Source organism: Corapipo altera, unplaced genomic scaffold, assembly GCF_003945725.1.
Source record: "Corapipo altera isolate COAL_440 unplaced genomic scaffold, ASM394572v1 23, whole genome shotgun sequence".
NCBI lineage: Eukaryota > Metazoa > Chordata > Aves > Passeriformes > Pipridae > Corapipo > Corapipo altera.
The window spans coordinates 9,188,169-9,206,907 of NW_020884878.1; the positions used below are offsets into that span (position 1 = coordinate 9,188,169).

Consider the following 18,739-nt stretch of genomic DNA (forward strand, 5'->3'; position numbering starts at 1 on the left):
ACATGAAACATTAGACCACTCTAAAAACAGGCAAGTCACACTTGACAGAGAAAACTCTTCTGATCACCAGGAATAGCTGGAAATAACTAAATATTAGGATACCAAGAAAGTGTATTTCAATAGTTAGGGTTTGGTTTTTTTTAATGTACTCAGCAAATCACCAATGCCAAATGGGAATAATCTATACTTCCAGTTTGCAATACTTTTTAATTTTCGCTCTAAAATTCAGTTGTGAAAAATCAATTTACACATTCCATGTTTGCGATTCATACTGTCCTTAGCCAGAAGCAACGCAGTGTCTACAGTTCATACAACTACACCCAAAAGGAAGAGCCTGAACTTCTCTTAAGCAACATTCTAATTCATGCCACTGTTGTTCCTGACTGAAAGAAAGAAGAAAAATAGGCACAAACTTCAGTAAACAAGTATTTAAAAATAGCTCCTCTTACCTGGTTTATTTTTCTCAGGAAAGCATTTGTCCATTAAAACAGAAATATTATCTCTACATCTGAAAAACAAAATTATTCAAAACTACTGTTTCTTTTGAATTTTTAATTTTGCCCTGTTCTGATAAACTTTCTAAGTACCCAGCTTGGGCCACTGTGAGACACAGGAAACACTACATAAATCTTTGGTATGACATATTATGGACATTTCTAGGTGTGCAGTACATTTGAGAACCTGACAAATGACAGATGGGCTACCTGAAATATAGTAAGTTTTTGTTCAACAGCTTTTGACTCTTATAAAAGTAAGCAAGTAGAAGACTGAAGAAAAAGAACCAGTCCATTTTAAACCCTCACATACCAGTGCTTAGGAAGCCCGATGATGAATACTTGTTAATGAGACTGAAACTGCTGTGCTGGGACAGCTCCCTGCATATTAAATACCTGACACAAAAAGGTTGTCTGGGGCTGAGGGGAAGATGAAGGAATGTTAACAGTGAGGCTGGGGGACAAAATGAAAAATAATTTAAAAATCCCACAGTAGTAGTGCTCTAGGTGGAATGATGCTCAAAGACATTTAGGATTCCCCTTCAGCTTCCATCTCTGCCACTGACTTCAGCGTATGGTGCTATATACTCATGCTCTACACTTGTAAAGCAGGACTAATGGTTACCTGCATTCTGCTATGAGTGATTTTTGATGGCAGTATTCTAAAGTGACAATACTGTGGTGGAAAAATAAGCATCTCACACATGCAAAAGAAGACAGTAGAACAGTACAAGTGAAGTGTAATTACAAGTCAAGGATACATGAGACATGATGAAGGGAAATTGGAGTGTATACAAAATAGCCCGCTCACCAAAAGGGAACATACTTAAAGTACAAAGCATTTCTACAGTAAGACATTTTCATTTTCAAAAGTGAAAGAAAACAAGTAGTTTTCCCACCTGATTTTTGAGTCTCTGACAAAATTTGGATCTTTTAAATTATCTTCCCACGGTAGATGGCCACTAAGCCAATGAATCATGCAGTAACCCAAGATCTCCAGATCACCACGTCTCGATGGTGCTAAATACATATCCACACATAAAAAAACCAACCATTACATCAGCTAATAAAGCACACACAGTTTAACAACAGTAAAAATTTGTAAATATGCTAAGACAACAGAAAGTCAATGCTAAAAATGTAACATTACTGTATCTGTTACTTTTTTCTTTATTTTAGCATAAAAGCTAGGAAAGAAAAAATATTATTCCTACATCTGGAAGGATAACTTCATTTTCAAGCCCTTTATCAATCTCTTTCTTCTATTCAAAAACATGACATGCTGCACTTATCCCAATTTGGGAAGCTTTTTAAGTAGTCAAATTGTGGAAAAAAATAGAACAAGTTAGCAAAGTGATTGACTTTTTGTTCAAAACAGTTATTGCTTCTCTTCTTCTATAAAAAGGTAATAGTGCTGAAACCCCACCTCCTGAAAAAATATTCTACAATGCTGAATTATTTTATGTGGCCTGAAAACTGAACAGAGGACAGTAAGAGATCAGATCTCTAAGCCTTCACAGGAAAAAACACACCCAAAAATAAACCAGTAAAAAAACCCCAAAACAACGACATGTACCACAAGTACATTGACCACAGACTACACTAGAAGTATAACCAGGCAAATCAAGTCATCTTTGCTCATGTTCAGTTTTAAGCATAGATGCAACAGTTCATCCTAAAGTAAATAATCATTTTCAACAACTTTCATTTTTGCAGAACACACCTTTATGCTAATAAAGCAAAATTTAAAAATTAAGAAAATGAAATTAGTGTTCACTATAATCCTCAGCGTTTAATCAGACACAGACCTGTACTTTCCATGTTCAATCTTTTCTCATTTCTTACCTTTTGATGTTCAGTGACAATAGGTATAATTAATTAAGTGAAGTTTTGTTAAAAAAATTATAACTATTGATTTAAAAACAAGAACATTTCCACAGTGACAACAGAAACTATTTTTCTCCTGAAAACAGGCCCTATTTTTTATCAAGATCTCACAAGCACTATTCCATTTCTACTTAGTAAAAAGCAATATGTTAAACATCTTAATAGTCTTTATAAATTAAGAAACTCTAGTTAAGAAAGTTACATTAAAAATACAGTAAGTAAAACTTAGTGAAAAAAAAAGGAAAAAAAGAGGCCAGCATAATCCATAGGGAACAAAAGAAAAATAAGAAAAACACTTTCATAGATTCAGAAACCTGGTTTGTTTATTTGCTGCATTGAGTTTTTAAAAGTCTTTTGTATTTATAAAAAAAGGATATACAAATGCCTGTTGCAGAGAAGAGTTTTACATCCTTACCCACACCCTTATGTGCATCAATACTGGTATATTCAATAGTTCCATCATGACACCTTTTTGGATCTTCTTTATATACTTTGTGAACTCCTTCAGGGCAGTATCGGTAGGCAAGTCCATAATCCACCAAGTACACCTAGTATTTTCCATAAAGAATTCCATGGTTAAAGAACCATAAACACAAAAAATATGCAAATAATAAATGCAACTCCCAATCCTTCTCATAACTTCTTTAAAAGTATTAAAAATGGTGATTGTTCAACTTTAAATGATTCTCAGTGCTGTATTAACCTTACTATCTATGATTTGAAAACAATATGCCAGATAGGTTTTATTATTTTTCATATAGCAGTCTGATGTGGAAGTCATTTCTTGTTGATGCAAAAGCCAAGTAAAGTAAAATAGTCAGTTATTACCAGTAAAATTAAATTTAAAAAAAAAAAAAAAAAAAACAACAAACACGTAAAAAAGGAAAAAATGTCCATAAAGTTATAAATGCATTTACTGTGCTACCCTCTATAAAGTCAGCTGTCTCATTTGAACAATACTACACACTACTACTACTCACTAACACCACAGTTACTTTAAGAGAACTGAAATTATTTTACATCTTTCACAAGCTAAAACATTTGGGCAAGAACACATACATAATTCTGAAACTCTAATATGCATTGTTTGAATAGTAAAGAGAGTTAAAAATGCAGAAAAATGAAAGACTTCCATAAATCAAGTGGAACAATAAACACTTTAAAGACCAATTTTTCCAAGTAACAGAACACTTATCTGATGGATTTCTTGAACAAAGGAATGAGGTAACAATGCAGACAGGCAAACATAATTTACCAATGTGCTATATAATTTTAGGCTTCCACCTGCAAATACCTATTTGTGAGTCAATTTTTTTTTAATCTCGAGAATTTCTCTAGAATATTATTTAGGCCAAATAGTCAATTGATAACTGTCCAGCAAAAAGCATTAAAAAATCATAGAATATTAACTAGATATAAATGTCAAGCAGAAATAATGTTACCATATACAATCTTAAAAATGAGCTTCTGCTAGATTTCACAGGTTCAAAGCACTTGCATGTGTTGTCAAATAGAAGGTTTAAAACATGAGGAATAAAATGCATCAGAAATACCTGATTAGGGTTCTTGTAACTCAGAAGGAGGTTTGCGGCCTTGATGTCTCCATGCACATATTCATGCTCGTGGATGTATTCCAGAATATCAAGCTAACAAAACAAAAGTCATGTAAATGCAGTACCCAGGTCTGCCCAGCAGAGGACCTGGACTCAGCACAAAAGTGGGACTGAACTGAGACTTGCACAGGGAAGAGAGACTGAGAAAATATAATGTATTTTTTGAACTTACTATTCTCAGGCCTAATTGTAGCACAGTTTTACGGGAAAATTGCTTTGCATTCTCTTCATACATCTTCTGAAGATCTCTGCCAAATCGGTCCATTATCATAAATCGATAACTAAATTCAAGGGCAGAAAAAAAAGACAAAACAAACAGCAAAGTTACTGAATTGCACTTAGCAAAGTATTTTATCTGTGTGTTAACTGTACAAATTACTGATTCTCTCAAAAGTAATTGTGGGAAATACTTGACTATTTTTTTAATGCTGAATATCAATTCTTACCTTTTTTTACATCAGCTAGTCAAAAGCTTGTCCATCAAGAGAACTGCTCTTTATTCTAGTTATGCAACACAGTAACAAGTACTCACAGAAGAAAACATCCTATTGTAACTCACTATAAGCAAAACCAAGCATCAATTACTTACAAAAATACATTCCCTACTTTATAAATTACTTAAGTGACTCAACATGGTTACTTAAAATGTTCATTTACTGAAATCTATTGCAAACTTTTTAACCTATTATTAACCATAAAAACCTCCAGCTGCCAAAGGTGTTCTGATATTCACTGCCATAGCCAAACTGGTGTAAGAACTGTAAAAATTCATAGTGGTTATATTAAAGAAATTCATGCATTAAACACTGAATGCAAAGGCACATTTATTTGCGGGATAAAAACAAAAAAATTGCTGTATTCACTTTTGCCTCTTAAAATTAATGTTGTTTTTACATTAATTAGTTTTACAGTTGAGGACCTACTGAAACACTGATATTTCTGATATACTAAGGCATACATACTGACTGCCCTATGCAGTGATCCACACAGAAAACCCTGACCTACTCTAAACTGCCAGAGAAGTACTAAAACTCCTTTGCAGCACAGATGTTTAGAGAAAACCCACTAGGAAACAAGTGCTATTACATAAACAGGCATTAACATTAAAGACCAAGTAACAAAAACCCTTCATGACAGGGAACAATACTAAAAACTACCCCTAGAGTTAAAACAAAATTAACATGAGACTAGCAATTATTCTAGCTCACAGATTAAGAAAAAAAAAAAAAAAAAACCAAACCTATCCCTAGAGAAAATAAAATAGATTTGAGGGAGCACTGAGTCCTTAATATTTGTGAGTGAAAATACTTTAAGTGCACACAAAAAAAACTTTAAAGGTAGTCATATTATTCAAGGACTTGCACATTAGAAGTTGACTTTGTTTTAATTAAAATATAAAAAGCTTCTAGACCACATATACATATAAAGCATCACTGTAGTACAACAACACTTGCAACAAATGAAAACTAAATTAGAAAGAATATAATAGACACAAATAGGAGTAAAAAAACAGAATACAAATAAAATGTATCTATTCATATAATCCCTAAAGGTACCCTGCCATGAACATGAAACTTTGTAGCAAAAGAGAACAACACGAAGGTAAGTGGGAAATACACCTTACAAAGTAAATTAGGTTAAAAGGGATAGTGGTTATGAATGAAATAAATTCCAATATATGCCAATAAAAGATATATTCACCTGTTTCCATTTTTTTCATGCAAGCCAGAACCCCAATATCTTGGTACACCTAAATATTTCAGTTTATGGGACTTAGTCCACTTCTGAACTGAAAACACAAATAAAGTAAAGTTCATGAATTTGCATCAGCAGACCTACATAAAAAGGGAGTAGTCACATTGCTTACAGTTTCTGCATACCTGTGAGCTGCTTATTTCATGGAAACATGTACGCAAAGTATACTGGAAAGTTAACGACGTATTTATTCATTGTAGGGACAGAGATGTAACTCAAGTTTCAATTTAGACAACACCATCAACAGAACTATATAGAACTTCTTACCAAAAATCTCTAATTTATTTTATGTCTGAATTAGATGTCAATAATTTAAAAATAATTTTAAAAATTACCTAAAGAGATTCCCTTAAAGTTTGACCTTACTCCTATGGGCTCTATTTTCCTAAATGCTTGTAGTTCATTAAAAACATTTTAACAGACTGCTTACTTTCATCTGGCTTAGCAGCTCGCATGTAGAACTTTAACTCAGTAAAAAGTGGTCCATTCTGGCTGGGTTCCTTTAAGACAATTTAAAATTGGTTAAAAACTGCTGTGTTAGTGTCTAATAATTATTAAAAGCTTACAAAATATAACATTCACCCTATAAAAACATATTCTCCCTCAAATGTTCTACCCAGTGCTGACAAACTCAACTGAATCTTCTTTTTATAAAAGAAGTTTAGCTCTAAAAAGTTATTTTTATTATAAATTGCTTAACATTAAGGGTATCAAAGAATACTGTCCCATAACGAACGACTAAAGAATAACAAATTGACTGAAATGTATAGAAATATTACCAATAATTGGCAAAGTTTAGCAGAGAACATTAAACAACACTCATTATCTCAGATTTTCCAGATTAAAGCTGGATTGCATCAATTGCAGTAGCCATCAGTGATCTCAAAATAACACCTGTAATGACTTGATGAAAAAAACCTTAACAAAAGTTAAATTCTTGCTGAACATAAGGCATTTTGTTCCCTTCACACATTAGATGACAGAGATAAAAATTACAGAGGATTTCAAAATTTGTCTTAAACTAAATTATAAGAACTATACCTGTTTTGACTTCAGAGCCTATCTTGCATTTAACAGAATATAAGGTATTTCAGTTCCATTTTCAAAGGACAAATTTATGGGAACCATGTAACAAGTAAAGTTCAAGGGAGAAATTTTTATGAAAACACCAAAGTGCAAAAATAGCAAATGGGCAAGTACTTTGACACTACATTTCCAAAACTTGGCACAGAAAAAACCAGTGATTCAACTCTTGTAATTTTTGAGTAACTGATTTTGAGATGAGCTTAAGCAATATATTTTAGTCTAGTTACTCACATATGTCCACATTCATTCTATCTCAGTGAAAATACCTGTTTCGGAACATCCTATACTTGAGAAATAACAACACATATGCAGTTACTGGCAAAGAAACCCAGAAATAATACAATCATACGATATTAAGAGAAGTTCTAAGATACACGTCAATTTTAAACAGTTTTAATTTTAACTTTTAACTTTTAAATGCAGATGCAATGATCCAGAAAATTGCTAAGGGGCAGACTATACCACTCAGCTAATAGAGGTTTACTGCTGTCTGACATTAAGGTAGCAATGTAAAGAGATCAAACACGCCAATGACCGTGGGCTGCAGCACACACTGATGTCTGGGAGCAGGGCAGAGTCAGGCAGACAGGTCAGAATGAGAGCAGAGATCAGCCTGGGCACCACTCCCAGGCCTGGACCCTTGATTACAAACCTACCACCTATCTCCACCTCACTGTCTCCAGCAGCACTACCTTGATAAACAACGGAGCAGAGCCCCCTCTTTGTGGGACCAACAGTCAGACTTCAGCCAGGAACAAGAAAAAAATAACAAGACCAAAACCAGCTTGACTAACTGATCAACACACACACAGATTTTTATTTATACACAATGGACAACAACATAGCAATACAGAGATTACATAAGCAGGCCAGAAGCGATAAATAGCTAAATTCCTACACTGCAGTTATCTCAAGCAGATGTTATTTGACCCATTCACTTGTTTCTGTGTAGCACAATCCATTAATACTCTATTTTAATTAGAATACAAATTATCTTATATATAATTTTTATTCAGATTACACAGGCATGAATGTTATTTTGTCACTAAAATACAGCGAAAAACTGTAGGTGTTAAAAATTCTTACAATATTTATCTATAAATAAATTATGCCACAAAAAATTATGTTGCAGCGCTGAAAAAGAGATATATCTTTCTCTAGTCAGAGCAAATGCTGAAAATCTGCTACCTTTTCATACTTGAGGGAATGGATAAATGATTTAACCACAAAATAGTTCTTCAGCTTGACTGTGAAGGTGTTTTCCCACAATACCATTAATTCTACATACAGACAAATAAATGCATAAGCTATGCTGAGAAAGCTCACACAATTATGTCCATTATTTGCTACACTAGTTCTCAAACTTCTAGAGATTTATGCCCAGGATCATTCTAAACATATGACTTACACAACTGAAATTAATGCCTTATTCAAAGAGATATTGTAATGAAAGCAATTATGGAGTACATGTCAACACCCAACAAATTTCAAGTGTACTTTAAGAATTCTGATCTTTTTCAGTCACAAATTTAATGAAGTGTAATTAAACTCTGCATCCACTCCTGAACAATGACATCTGAAAGGTCCACATGTTAAAAAGCATTTCTTTTTTTAATAAAAGCTGTGATTCATTTCATACTGTTGAGACATCAATACTATGAGGATATGTCAAAGACTAAGCCAATTTCCATCCTGCTTTAATAGCTTAATTTGAAGAACATTACTATAGAAGCACATATTTTGTTAAACACTAATAATTGTTCAGAGCTGTTAACCACTTTGCTTAGCTGATGGATCAACTAGCAACCACCCAGGCATCAGAAAATGGGCTCTTATCCGTAGTTGTTTTATACTAGACTGTAGAGACATAATATGTTATGGGTCATTTGTGAGGCTAGCTCAAAGACTGGGCCTACTCTTTATTGCCATAAAGACAAAATTATAAAAGATAAATTAGAAGTGAGTAGCCATCTGGGATATTAGCAATGGAAGTATTTACCAAATGCTGCGGCAAAGTGAATCTAGCATAAAGGCAACCCAAAAGGTGGGGCAACTCCTATATTCAGAGCCTAAAGTGGAGAAGAGAAGCAGATGGACAGGTTTCAGACTCAGAGGAAGAAGGGGATAGCAATTACACACAGCATAAATTAATGCATAGCTGATGATTTTCCAAGCAAGTGAAACCAGATTCTTCCATCAAGGTTAAATGGCACTCTGCTTCCTGATCAGTCCAAACTCAGCAGGAGCCAGCAATTAGAAGCCACTGCCTCTTACAGGCAAGCCACTGCTGATGGTCTCACTGTCTGTTATCTGCCTCTGAAACAGGTCACAGTTCCTGCATGACAGACACCCCCACCCTCAACAGCACAGGCTGAACACACTGAAGCTGCCAGCTGCAGGTTGGGGTTCCTGGTCTGTGCAGAATTCCTGCCCACAACACCTAAGGTAGCAGCAGCAGGCTGATGTTGAAAGTGTGGTAGTCTGACATTTGTGTGGTAAGCATAAGGCTTTCTTCAGCAAGGGACAACATTTCGGAAACAGGGTCATAACAAACTGCACCTTGGGGCGTCTGAACAGTATCAAAACCAGTACTCTAGAATTTCCCTTTAGTCAGCAGAGGTAAATATCAAGATTAAAGGCACATATCAACTAAAATGTATTTTATTCTAATTTAACCTGATCTTTTAGTTTCAGGAACAAATGTTAAAAGTATTAACATATCTAAAATGTGGCCAGCTACTGCAGCAAAGCATTTCAGTATCATCATATAGTTTAATAAATAAAATGTTAGAACAGTGCAGTTCTGAACTATGCTGAAAAACTAATCTTTTACACTGTGAAGTTGTCCTGTACAGGTTTCTGGTATTTGTTTTTGTCACAGGAACAGAAGCGCCACCAAGATAATCCAGGGTCTGGATCTACTACGGCTATTCCCATATTCCCTGGTTTTTTTACTAAGACTTTACCAGGAATCATATATGACAGTAGGATCTATACCAAATACTCTGGAAAAATATAAGAAAAATACTTTTTACCTTAGGAAGAGAAATAGCTAAACCAAATGAAATAACTCTTTTTTTAAGACTAAAAACATAAGAAAATTTCAAGCTATAAAAACAATCCGCTCATTTGCTACAGAGGGCTAAAAATGAGCTATCAACAATTCTTTTTCTTCTCTCTAATCATTAGGTTAAAAAAAATTACGTGTCAATGCTATTTTAATTCAATAGAAATTAGAACAGGTATGTGGTTTATGATAAAACATTTAAAGGACTTTGTATCTGTGGAGACCTTGGGAATCAAGGTTTTGCTTTTTCTATTCCCAAGCCATCTGTCAGTTTACCAACATCCAGTGGTGAGCAGACTCACTGTTGAATCACAGAAATTCTCCAAAAGCTAGACAGATTTCATTCCTTTGGTGATATGTGGGTTGTTTATAGGAAGCAAATGAAACAGAATATGATCCATTTAATGAATCTTTCTCAACTACACTGATGTTCCACTATGATGTTCCTCATACATAGGAGTCCCAATTCTCACCTGCATTCCTCTGTATCACCCCACTTTTATTTTAAACAGCAATTGCATTATTTTCAGAAGATGTTTTAAATTACACATGCTATTCTAGAACAAATATTTTCAGGTTGTGAAGATTCAAATGCTCTCTTACCACTTTTGCAACATAAGGGGCATCACTGCCAACCGACTTTGAAGAATTAACATCAGCTGTTAAAAAAGAAGCTTTTATTAGTAGGAGGAGAGCAAACTGTCACAAAGCACACACTTATTTGCTATGCAGAATGGACAAACACATGACAAAGTAATTAAGTACTGACATGAATACAGCCAAGTACCTTAGCATTGGTAAGAGAACTACTCTATATGACAAGGCTACTGTATATGGGTATGATCTTGCATTCTACCTTCTGTTTGAGGAGAATTGGCAGTTTACTATATAAAGGAATTATTTTTTACTATCCAGTAACTTTTAAATAGTCAATATTATTTCTTTTGTTTTCTAGGACTCTGATAAACATAACCCATCTGTGGACATAAAAATGAAAAATAAATTCTCTCTACTGAGTTGCCATGTCATGTATCCAGAAGTGACTTTCTGTTGGTAATAAGCTGTTGATATTTGTTACAGAAGATACAGGTATGAAGGACATCAAGTTAGGCAAGCACAAAGTACAAGAACAGTCAGAGTCACAGCCTTGTGCAAATGATGGGGAAGCAGAGAGCACGCTTTGGCTTCCACAAAGCAGGCATTTGTAACATGGAGAACTACACAATTTGAATGAGTTGGAACTCCAGTAAATTTAGTAGCTCATTGAGCAAGGCTGAGTAAGTAATTGAAAGCTTCTCTGGCAAGAAGCCACACACTGGTCCTGTTTTTCTTCTTAACCCACTTATGCTGCAGTCTGTTGATTTTAAAAGCAGGACAGATTTTTTGTTGTTGTTTCCCAACTCGGTATGAATTCAGTGCAACTTTTTCACCAAGATGAGGAAGACCATATTATAGCAATCACATTAACTTTCATCTGTTCAAAAATGTTTGAAAAATGACTGGGGCAATCAAGTAGTTAGTCTCAAGACCTCTCTTATCTGTGCATCTGTTCAAGAGATACTAAGTAAGGAACACTATTCACTTTAAGAAATTTCCCTTGTATTCAGTAACAGCATCACAAAACAAGAACTGTACTGACGGTTTAAACTATTAAGTCCAAAATTTTGATTTCTTTTAAACACTAGTTACATTAAAAAAAAGCATACGACCTGTCAGAAGTTCACAAGGCAATGAAAAAATCAAAGCAACCCTGAAGTCAAAACCAGCCAAATACTGGCTGATCAGTAGCCTCCACAGAACATACTCAGACAGCTTCAGGTCAGAATTTGTCATTAAAAAGACACTCATGTAAAAATCCAATATTTCAGCCAGATCAAAAATCAAATTTATATAAATACTAAACTACCTTTTCCATGGCTAAAAAGTAATAAAGATTTTGGTTTAAAAAAAAGAAGGAACTACCACTGGAAAATCATACAATTAGTGTTTAAAATTACTTTTTGTTTAGTCCTGTCATTTTCTTCCAACACCATGATCCAAGCTAAGGTTCTAGCAAAGATCACATGAAGACACTTTGTATTTCTAATTTAGAGTCATTGTTTCATTGTTTTGAATAAGGATAAACATCTCACTCTCCATTTGAAAGCATTATCACAGATTACTGCACTTACCAAGATACAGGCGTCCAAAGCCTCCCTGCCCTATAGGGACACCTAATTTCCATTCTTTTCTGGATGTATCTGCTAGAACCTCCCCCAGAGCAAACACTTCAGCAAGTTTCCTTTTTGCAGGGACTCTTTTTCCAGCAGTCTTCTTATTATATGGCATTTTCCCTGGAGAGAGAGAGAGAAGGGAAGGAAAAATAAAAAAAAACCCATAGGTTACATGCTGATCCTATTTGTTTTATGTAGAAATCTGTTAGAAGCATGAAAAAGTATGGGTTGTTTAAGTTATAATATGTCACTACAAAGATACCTTAAAAGAAATGCAGTAAGCAGTTTCATTGGCATGAATTCTAAGTGAAAAAAACCACATTTTTCCAGGCATCACAAAAAAATTTGACAGTGAAAATCTTCACAAGAGAAACTTATTAGAAGACCTTTTGTAATACATGCTATAAAAAAATATCAGAATCTAGCATATTCAATCAATCACAACCAATCACAGGTGGCAAAAACTTGGAAAATAAAGTAAACTAATGAAATAAATCTCAGTTTTCCTGGAGTTAAGCTTGCATATTGAAAAATTCCACGTCTTCAGTAATAATATAAGGAATTCCTCTTAGCTGTAAAAAATACACCAAAAAAAAATCTAAAAAAGCTATCCAAACAGTTAATTATTTTTTTGTCCTATATAACTGCAAGCAACAAGAATCAAAGTCTGCTTATTGTTTACAGGGCAGCATCGAGTGGGTCCTCAAAAAACTAGTACATAACTACCTATTTTGAGATCTTAAGAATAAAAGTATAACTGTTGCCTTCCCCCAACCTCAGGTGTCAGACAAGTAGTATTTCCAGAAATAACCTAACAGCCTACTGGAACATGCACCTTTCTGCAGAACAGAATCATAGAATCTTGGAACAGTTTGAATTGGAGGGAAACTTTTAAATGTCATCTAGTCCTTCTGCAGTGAGCAGAGACATCTTCAACCAGATCAAGTTGTTCAGAACCCTATCCAATCCGAACTTGAATGTTTTCATGCATCTACCACCTCTCTGGGTAAGCTGTTCCACTGTTTCACCAGCCTCGTAAAAATTTCTCTCTCCTATCAAATCTAAAACTACCCATTTTCAGTTGAAAACCATTACCCCTTGTCCTGTCACAACAGGCCCTGCTAAATAGTTTGTTCCCATCTTCTTATAGGCCCCCTTCAAGTACTAAAAGGCTGCAACAAGGTCTTCCCAGAGCCTTCTCTTTCCCAGGCTTAATAATCCCAACTCTCTCAGCCTATCCTAATAGAAGTACTCAATCCCTATAATCATCTTTGTGGGTGTCCTCTGGACTTGCTCCAATAGGTGCATGTCCTTCCTGTGCTGGGGACCCTAGACCTGGATGCAGCACTCCAGGTGGGGTCTCACCAAAACAGAGCAGAAGGGCAGAATTCCCTCCCTGGACCTGCTGGCCATGCTGCTTTTGATACAGCACAGGATACAACTGGCTTTCTGAGCTACTTGACTGCTCATGTCCAGCTTTTCATCCACCATCACCCCAAAGTCTTTCTGAGCAGAAGGCCTTATTTCGAGCAAATAAATGTTGTGAGTTTTTAGCAGTTAGATTTTGCTGCAGTAAAAGAACTTACTGAATATGTAGCCATGACATGGCAAAGAGTGCTTTGGGTGTCTTTACATGAATTGTTTTATAAAGTGATCTTTCCCTCTACCTTATGCAGATAAAAGTCATGTAGAGTCATGGTTATTTTCTAAAAGATACCATTCTGACTGGTGGGATTTTATGATTTTGCTGGAAGCAGAAAGGAATATTAACACACAACTGAGAAAGTTTCTGGATAGCAAAATACCTATTTCCTCTTAGTCTAGCTCCTCAGTACAATAACCATAATATCAGTTATTTAACATCAGTTTTCCTCTTTCAGTTCTAATGTCCCTTTAGGACTTATTTTAATTTCCCAAAAAGAAAACTGCATAACAATAACAGCTGTTCCAAAGCACTCCCCCTCCTACAAGACTCTTCTGACTGGGTAGTATCTTCAGGAAATTTTCTTCCTCAAATAATGTCTGTCATCCAACTAACATCTGAAGAGGGCAGCCCATAAACATTTCTCTACTTATTAAATGCAAGAATAACTGTCAAGTTTCCTGAAAATGTTATTCCGTCCCCTAATACTCAAGTCTGCAACTGTGATCGACCAAACCCCTAGAGGTGAAGTGTGACAGAATAAAGCCCAAACGTGGAGATGGAAAATGGTGATATGCCCAAGGAGCTCTGGCAATAATGCACTTGAGCTCAACACAAAGGGGGCTGATGGGTGGTCTTTGTTTTAGGAAAACAGTTGAGTGGAGCTTAAAATTGTTAAGTGGATCAAATGGAGGTGTAAATGTCTCCCAGAGTTAGCCTGGTCAGCAGAAGGTGGGGGGGGAGGAGTATATAGGAGGCTCAGTCCAATATAAGCATGCAAAAACTAAATAACTAGCAAAAGAACTTCGAAGAGAACAATGGGCTTGAGCTGGTTGCAATCCACATATTCCTTCCCTGGAACGTCCAGCTGGGGACATCGGCATTGTGAGAGTGAACACAGTACAGAAATCAGTATTGAGAATCGCATCAGTATTGTGACTGAACTGTGTATTGCCATTGCTGTAATTTGCCAAGTGTAACTTAAAATTGTATTGGTTTTAGTATATTTTGTATTAGTCTCTTAAACTGGAAATCCCGTATTGCACCAACTATCTTCAAATAAGTAAATTTGATATTAAATATTGCATAATTCATACATGGAAGATCTAAAATAATCTCGTCAGACAGTAGTGGACTCTGGCAGAAAGCAGTCTGCAGACACCAGTCATTCAATACAGAAACAAATTCAGAAAAGAAGGTGTAGCATTCTATGCTGAAGTTCTGTTTTTTTCAGAGTCCTTATTAATCTGGGAAGTATCTTTGTGTCACAGAACCACATCTGAATACCTACTCTGGTTAAAAGAGTAACTTCAACAAAACAAAATTAAATAACTCACATCACAGGAAGAGACTGGTATTTATCAATACCTACATTGCACAAGCTTCCTCATTATCACAAAATAGGATGTTTAAATTCTGCATTACCTTCCGTATTTCCACTTCTGCACAGTAACATTCTTCCCTACAATCAAGACACATTTTACACTTACATTTTAAGACTAACTTATCCACAGCTTTATCCACAGTCTTCAAGAAACTCCTCTGTACATTCCTTCATCTTTTTTTTATCTTCAAGCTGATACATACTTTACTGTCCTAGAGGAAGATCCTTTCTCCAGATTTTCTACAGAGAAAAATGAGACTTTCAAGCACAAAGTGCAATTCCAACCAGCTCAGATAAGACCACACCAATGAGAAAACCATGGTGTCAAAGTGCCAGAAGGAACAGAGTGGTAGAAATGGCTACACGTTGACATCACTTATAAGAGCAGACCAAAAAGATCACTGCAGACCTTTAAGCAGCTTCTCAGGACACCCAAATCAGGAAATGGATTAAAATAAAGGACTGGAATCATTAGAAGTGGTAACGGAATAATAAACCAGAAGTCTGGAGCCCCAAGGCTGACTCAGATAAGGAGAAAAAGTGCAAAAATCAGTGGTGTTGCCTAATGACTCACATGTGGACAAGATCACACTCACTGTCATCCAAAGGATACCAAAACGTATCCAAAATGAGCATACTGTCCTCAAGCTAAGAGGCAATTTATTGCCAATATCTTGTCAATATAAGAGACATGAAGAGAGCTTGAAGGACTGTACCCCTTGACCTCTGAGTTACTACAAATAATTCTGTCTAGACTTGGACAGGTGCACTTAGGTGCTTGAATGCTGGACAGATTGCTGCCCATAAAAGAAGATTTCATGGCCTCTTTTACAATAAGGCTGGCAGGCCCCTGAAACAAACCTACTGATATGCTTCACATCTCTGACAGTCACAGTGAGACTCTTGATAGCAGCCTCACTTAAAGGGGAATTAAGTTTACTTAAAATAGCTCCTCAAGGGTATCAAAGGAAGAGCTGGTACTTCCCTCTTCCCTTATTTTGTTCAACATGGTCAATAATTGTATGCCCGAAGATATTTATTTTTAAAAAAAAATCCATTAACGGCAACTTCCCTTTATCCATAAATGCAAAAATTCAAAATGGACATAAGTTTGAACATCCCCAGCTGGGAACCCTGCCCTTAACAAATACACTAGATACACAGACATGGTTTCTTGGCTGTCTGTATTCACACCCATCTGTTAGGATGGCACTGTGCCTACTTACAAGTTGGTCAAGCTATCAGTAGGCCATAGGTGCCAAACAGTGATCGCTTGCAATGGGCACCATGCACAATACTGAGGACTCTTTTGCAAAAAAAGTTGTTATCCAATGAAACATTTTAGCAATGGCTGCACATGCTTTAACATTTCTTTGGATAAATGCATTCATGTATCCTCTACTGCTTGAAACCAAAGACACATGGAAACTGCAAAAATTTGCTATGTGAAAATACAGAGCTAGGAAAAAAATATAAAAATCACAAAAAAAGATAATGACATTTTAATGCAAATTCTATCATTCTATGTGCTTTTCAATTCACAATACAGCAAACCTGGGGAGTTTGTCAGGAAACTTATGAACCAACAAACATTACACAGAGCTGCCTACCACAGATTGCACAACTGGAATAAAGTTATCTACTTCTCCCTAAAATCACCTTTAAAAATTCAACACCACCACTCCTCCAAGAAAAGAAAAAAACATCTTAAACTTTTCCACATCTCAATTACTTCTTCCCATCAATAAACAGAAATATCTTCTATCCCACAGGTATTGTGAAGCTTAATTCATTAGTGCCTGCAATCATGGTAAAGTCCTTGGAAACAGTGCCATGGATGTCAAGTACTGTGCTATCATTCAAGTATCAGACCTGCCCCTACTTAGCTAAGGTGCCTGACAAGAACAATTTTCAAGGTACGTGATTGTAAACAGCAGCATTTTATGTGGCTACAATGTGCTCAAAACAAAGATTTTGCTACTAAGAAGTGTGAATAACAGAAGTCTATTTGTGTAAACTCTCTCCAAAAGCCTCTTACTACTACAAAGGTTCTTATTCTTCTCCCTAATAAAACATCTTGGAAGAAACAGAATACACTGTACTTGAGATAGCACTATTGATACAAAATTGTCTGCATATCAGTGGTGTTATCTTTACAAATGCTGTCTGCAATGGCTGCTACTTGAGAGATACTTGAACTCTTTGAATAAATATGAATAGCCACTTCTCAATTCTTGCTGGCATCCATTATCAATAAATCTCTGAAATGAATGTAAAACAAATTTATTTCGAAAGAAGTGTTTCTGCTGTGTGTCAAGACAGACTGGTTTCTTCCTCATCCTCCTCTTTTATTCTCTGAAAATTGTCATTTTTACAGTTGTTTATCTTAGTAGAACCTATTTTCATTCTCAGCCCAGAGAAGGCATACTGGGGACTTGTGCTCCTCTTCAAGAGTAGGTAGTCCCAGAGCAAGGCTTTGAAATCTATGTGTCATTAACACTGTTCATCAGTCATTGCAAGAAATTTAAGTCTGCTTCGAAAAAAAAATAAATTAAGACAAGGAGAAAACAAAACCAAAATTTTGCTCAAGGAGTGGGAAAGAAAGAACCCAACAGATTAAGGCTTCTGAATACTGTAGAACTGTTTCACAGGAGGGACCACACGAAACAATAACTGAAGTGTCAGTGGCTTGTCACACAAACGAGGTAGACAGTGAAAAAAGACTTTCTTGAATAAATCAGGCATTCTGTGACTGGTCTATCACTGTGTTTCTCCTGTGAAAACCTCTATAATCTAGTTTTCTTATGATTAAGACATCTGACAATTAGAGGCACTAGGGTTCTATGTCCAAGAAATTAAAAAAAAATGTCTCTTTAGACAAAATGAATAAATGCAACTGGTGGACCACTATTACTGAGAAGCATTTCATCACAACAGCAAAACACTGGACCAAATAAACAACTTTTTTCCTTTCTTTTTCTAAACAAACCAAAATGGCTTAGAATTCTAGAACGCAGCTTGTTCAGAGGTAGGAAATAGTAATTTACAAGAAGAATTACTGTGATACTAATTTTAAATTGCCTTCTTCTGAACACTATTTAAGGTTGTTCTCAAAATCTTGAACGTTACTCAGTTATTGCAATAAAAACCACTGAGCCTTGTAAGGTATCAACTCATCTGTCACTTCAAATCACCTCACCACCAAACCAACTGCAAATACCTAATACATGTGAGTGAGACACTTAAAGGCTTTTTGATCATTTGGCCCACTGTATAAAGATCAATAGCTCTGAAATTCATTAGGAATCTTACCTCACTTGGGGATTATCCCCAAGAATTAAGTGGACATCTTATTCCTACAGAGGAAGGCACATGCCTTTTGACACAGTAATAGTTACAGGAAGCTTCACAACAGCTTTGGTATTTTTGTTAGTGATAAAAAGGGTCCATGGATTCCCTATGAATTAACAAAAGCTTTTGGTTTTATTTTATTAGTTCTCGAGCACAAATCGAGAAACAAAGAGAATAACGGGGTTCACCCTGCCTGTGACTGCTTCAGTCTTAAACAAGGAAGGTAAATGGCGAGAAAATAGGAAGC

General features: G+C 35.6%; 1 protein-coding gene across 3 annotated transcripts in view; it reads right to left on the reverse strand.

Annotated features, from left to right (window-relative positions):
- VRK1 (VRK serine/threonine kinase 1) overlaps positions 1-18,739 on the reverse strand; it is a 33,778-nt gene that overhangs the window by 14,261 nt on the left and 778 nt on the right. For all 3 annotated transcript variants that reach the window (XM_027638102.1, XM_027638103.1, XM_027638104.1), the window contains exons 2-10: positions 12,074-12,235; positions 10,506-10,561; positions 6,180-6,249; positions 5,696-5,783; positions 4,167-4,275; positions 3,935-4,027; positions 2,797-2,929; positions 1,394-1,514; positions 450-508 (exon numbers count right to left, since the gene is read on the reverse strand). In XM_027638102.1, coding sequence (XP_027493903.1) covers positions 450-508; positions 1,394-1,514; positions 2,797-2,929; positions 3,935-4,027; positions 4,167-4,275; positions 5,696-5,783; positions 6,180-6,249; positions 10,506-10,561; positions 12,074-12,230 — 886 coding nt within the window. In that variant the 5' untranslated portion in view covers positions 12,231-12,235. The remainder of the gene's footprint in view (positions 1-449; positions 509-1,393; positions 1,515-2,796; positions 2,930-3,934; positions 4,028-4,166; positions 4,276-5,695; positions 5,784-6,179; positions 6,250-10,505; positions 10,562-12,073; positions 12,236-18,739) is intronic.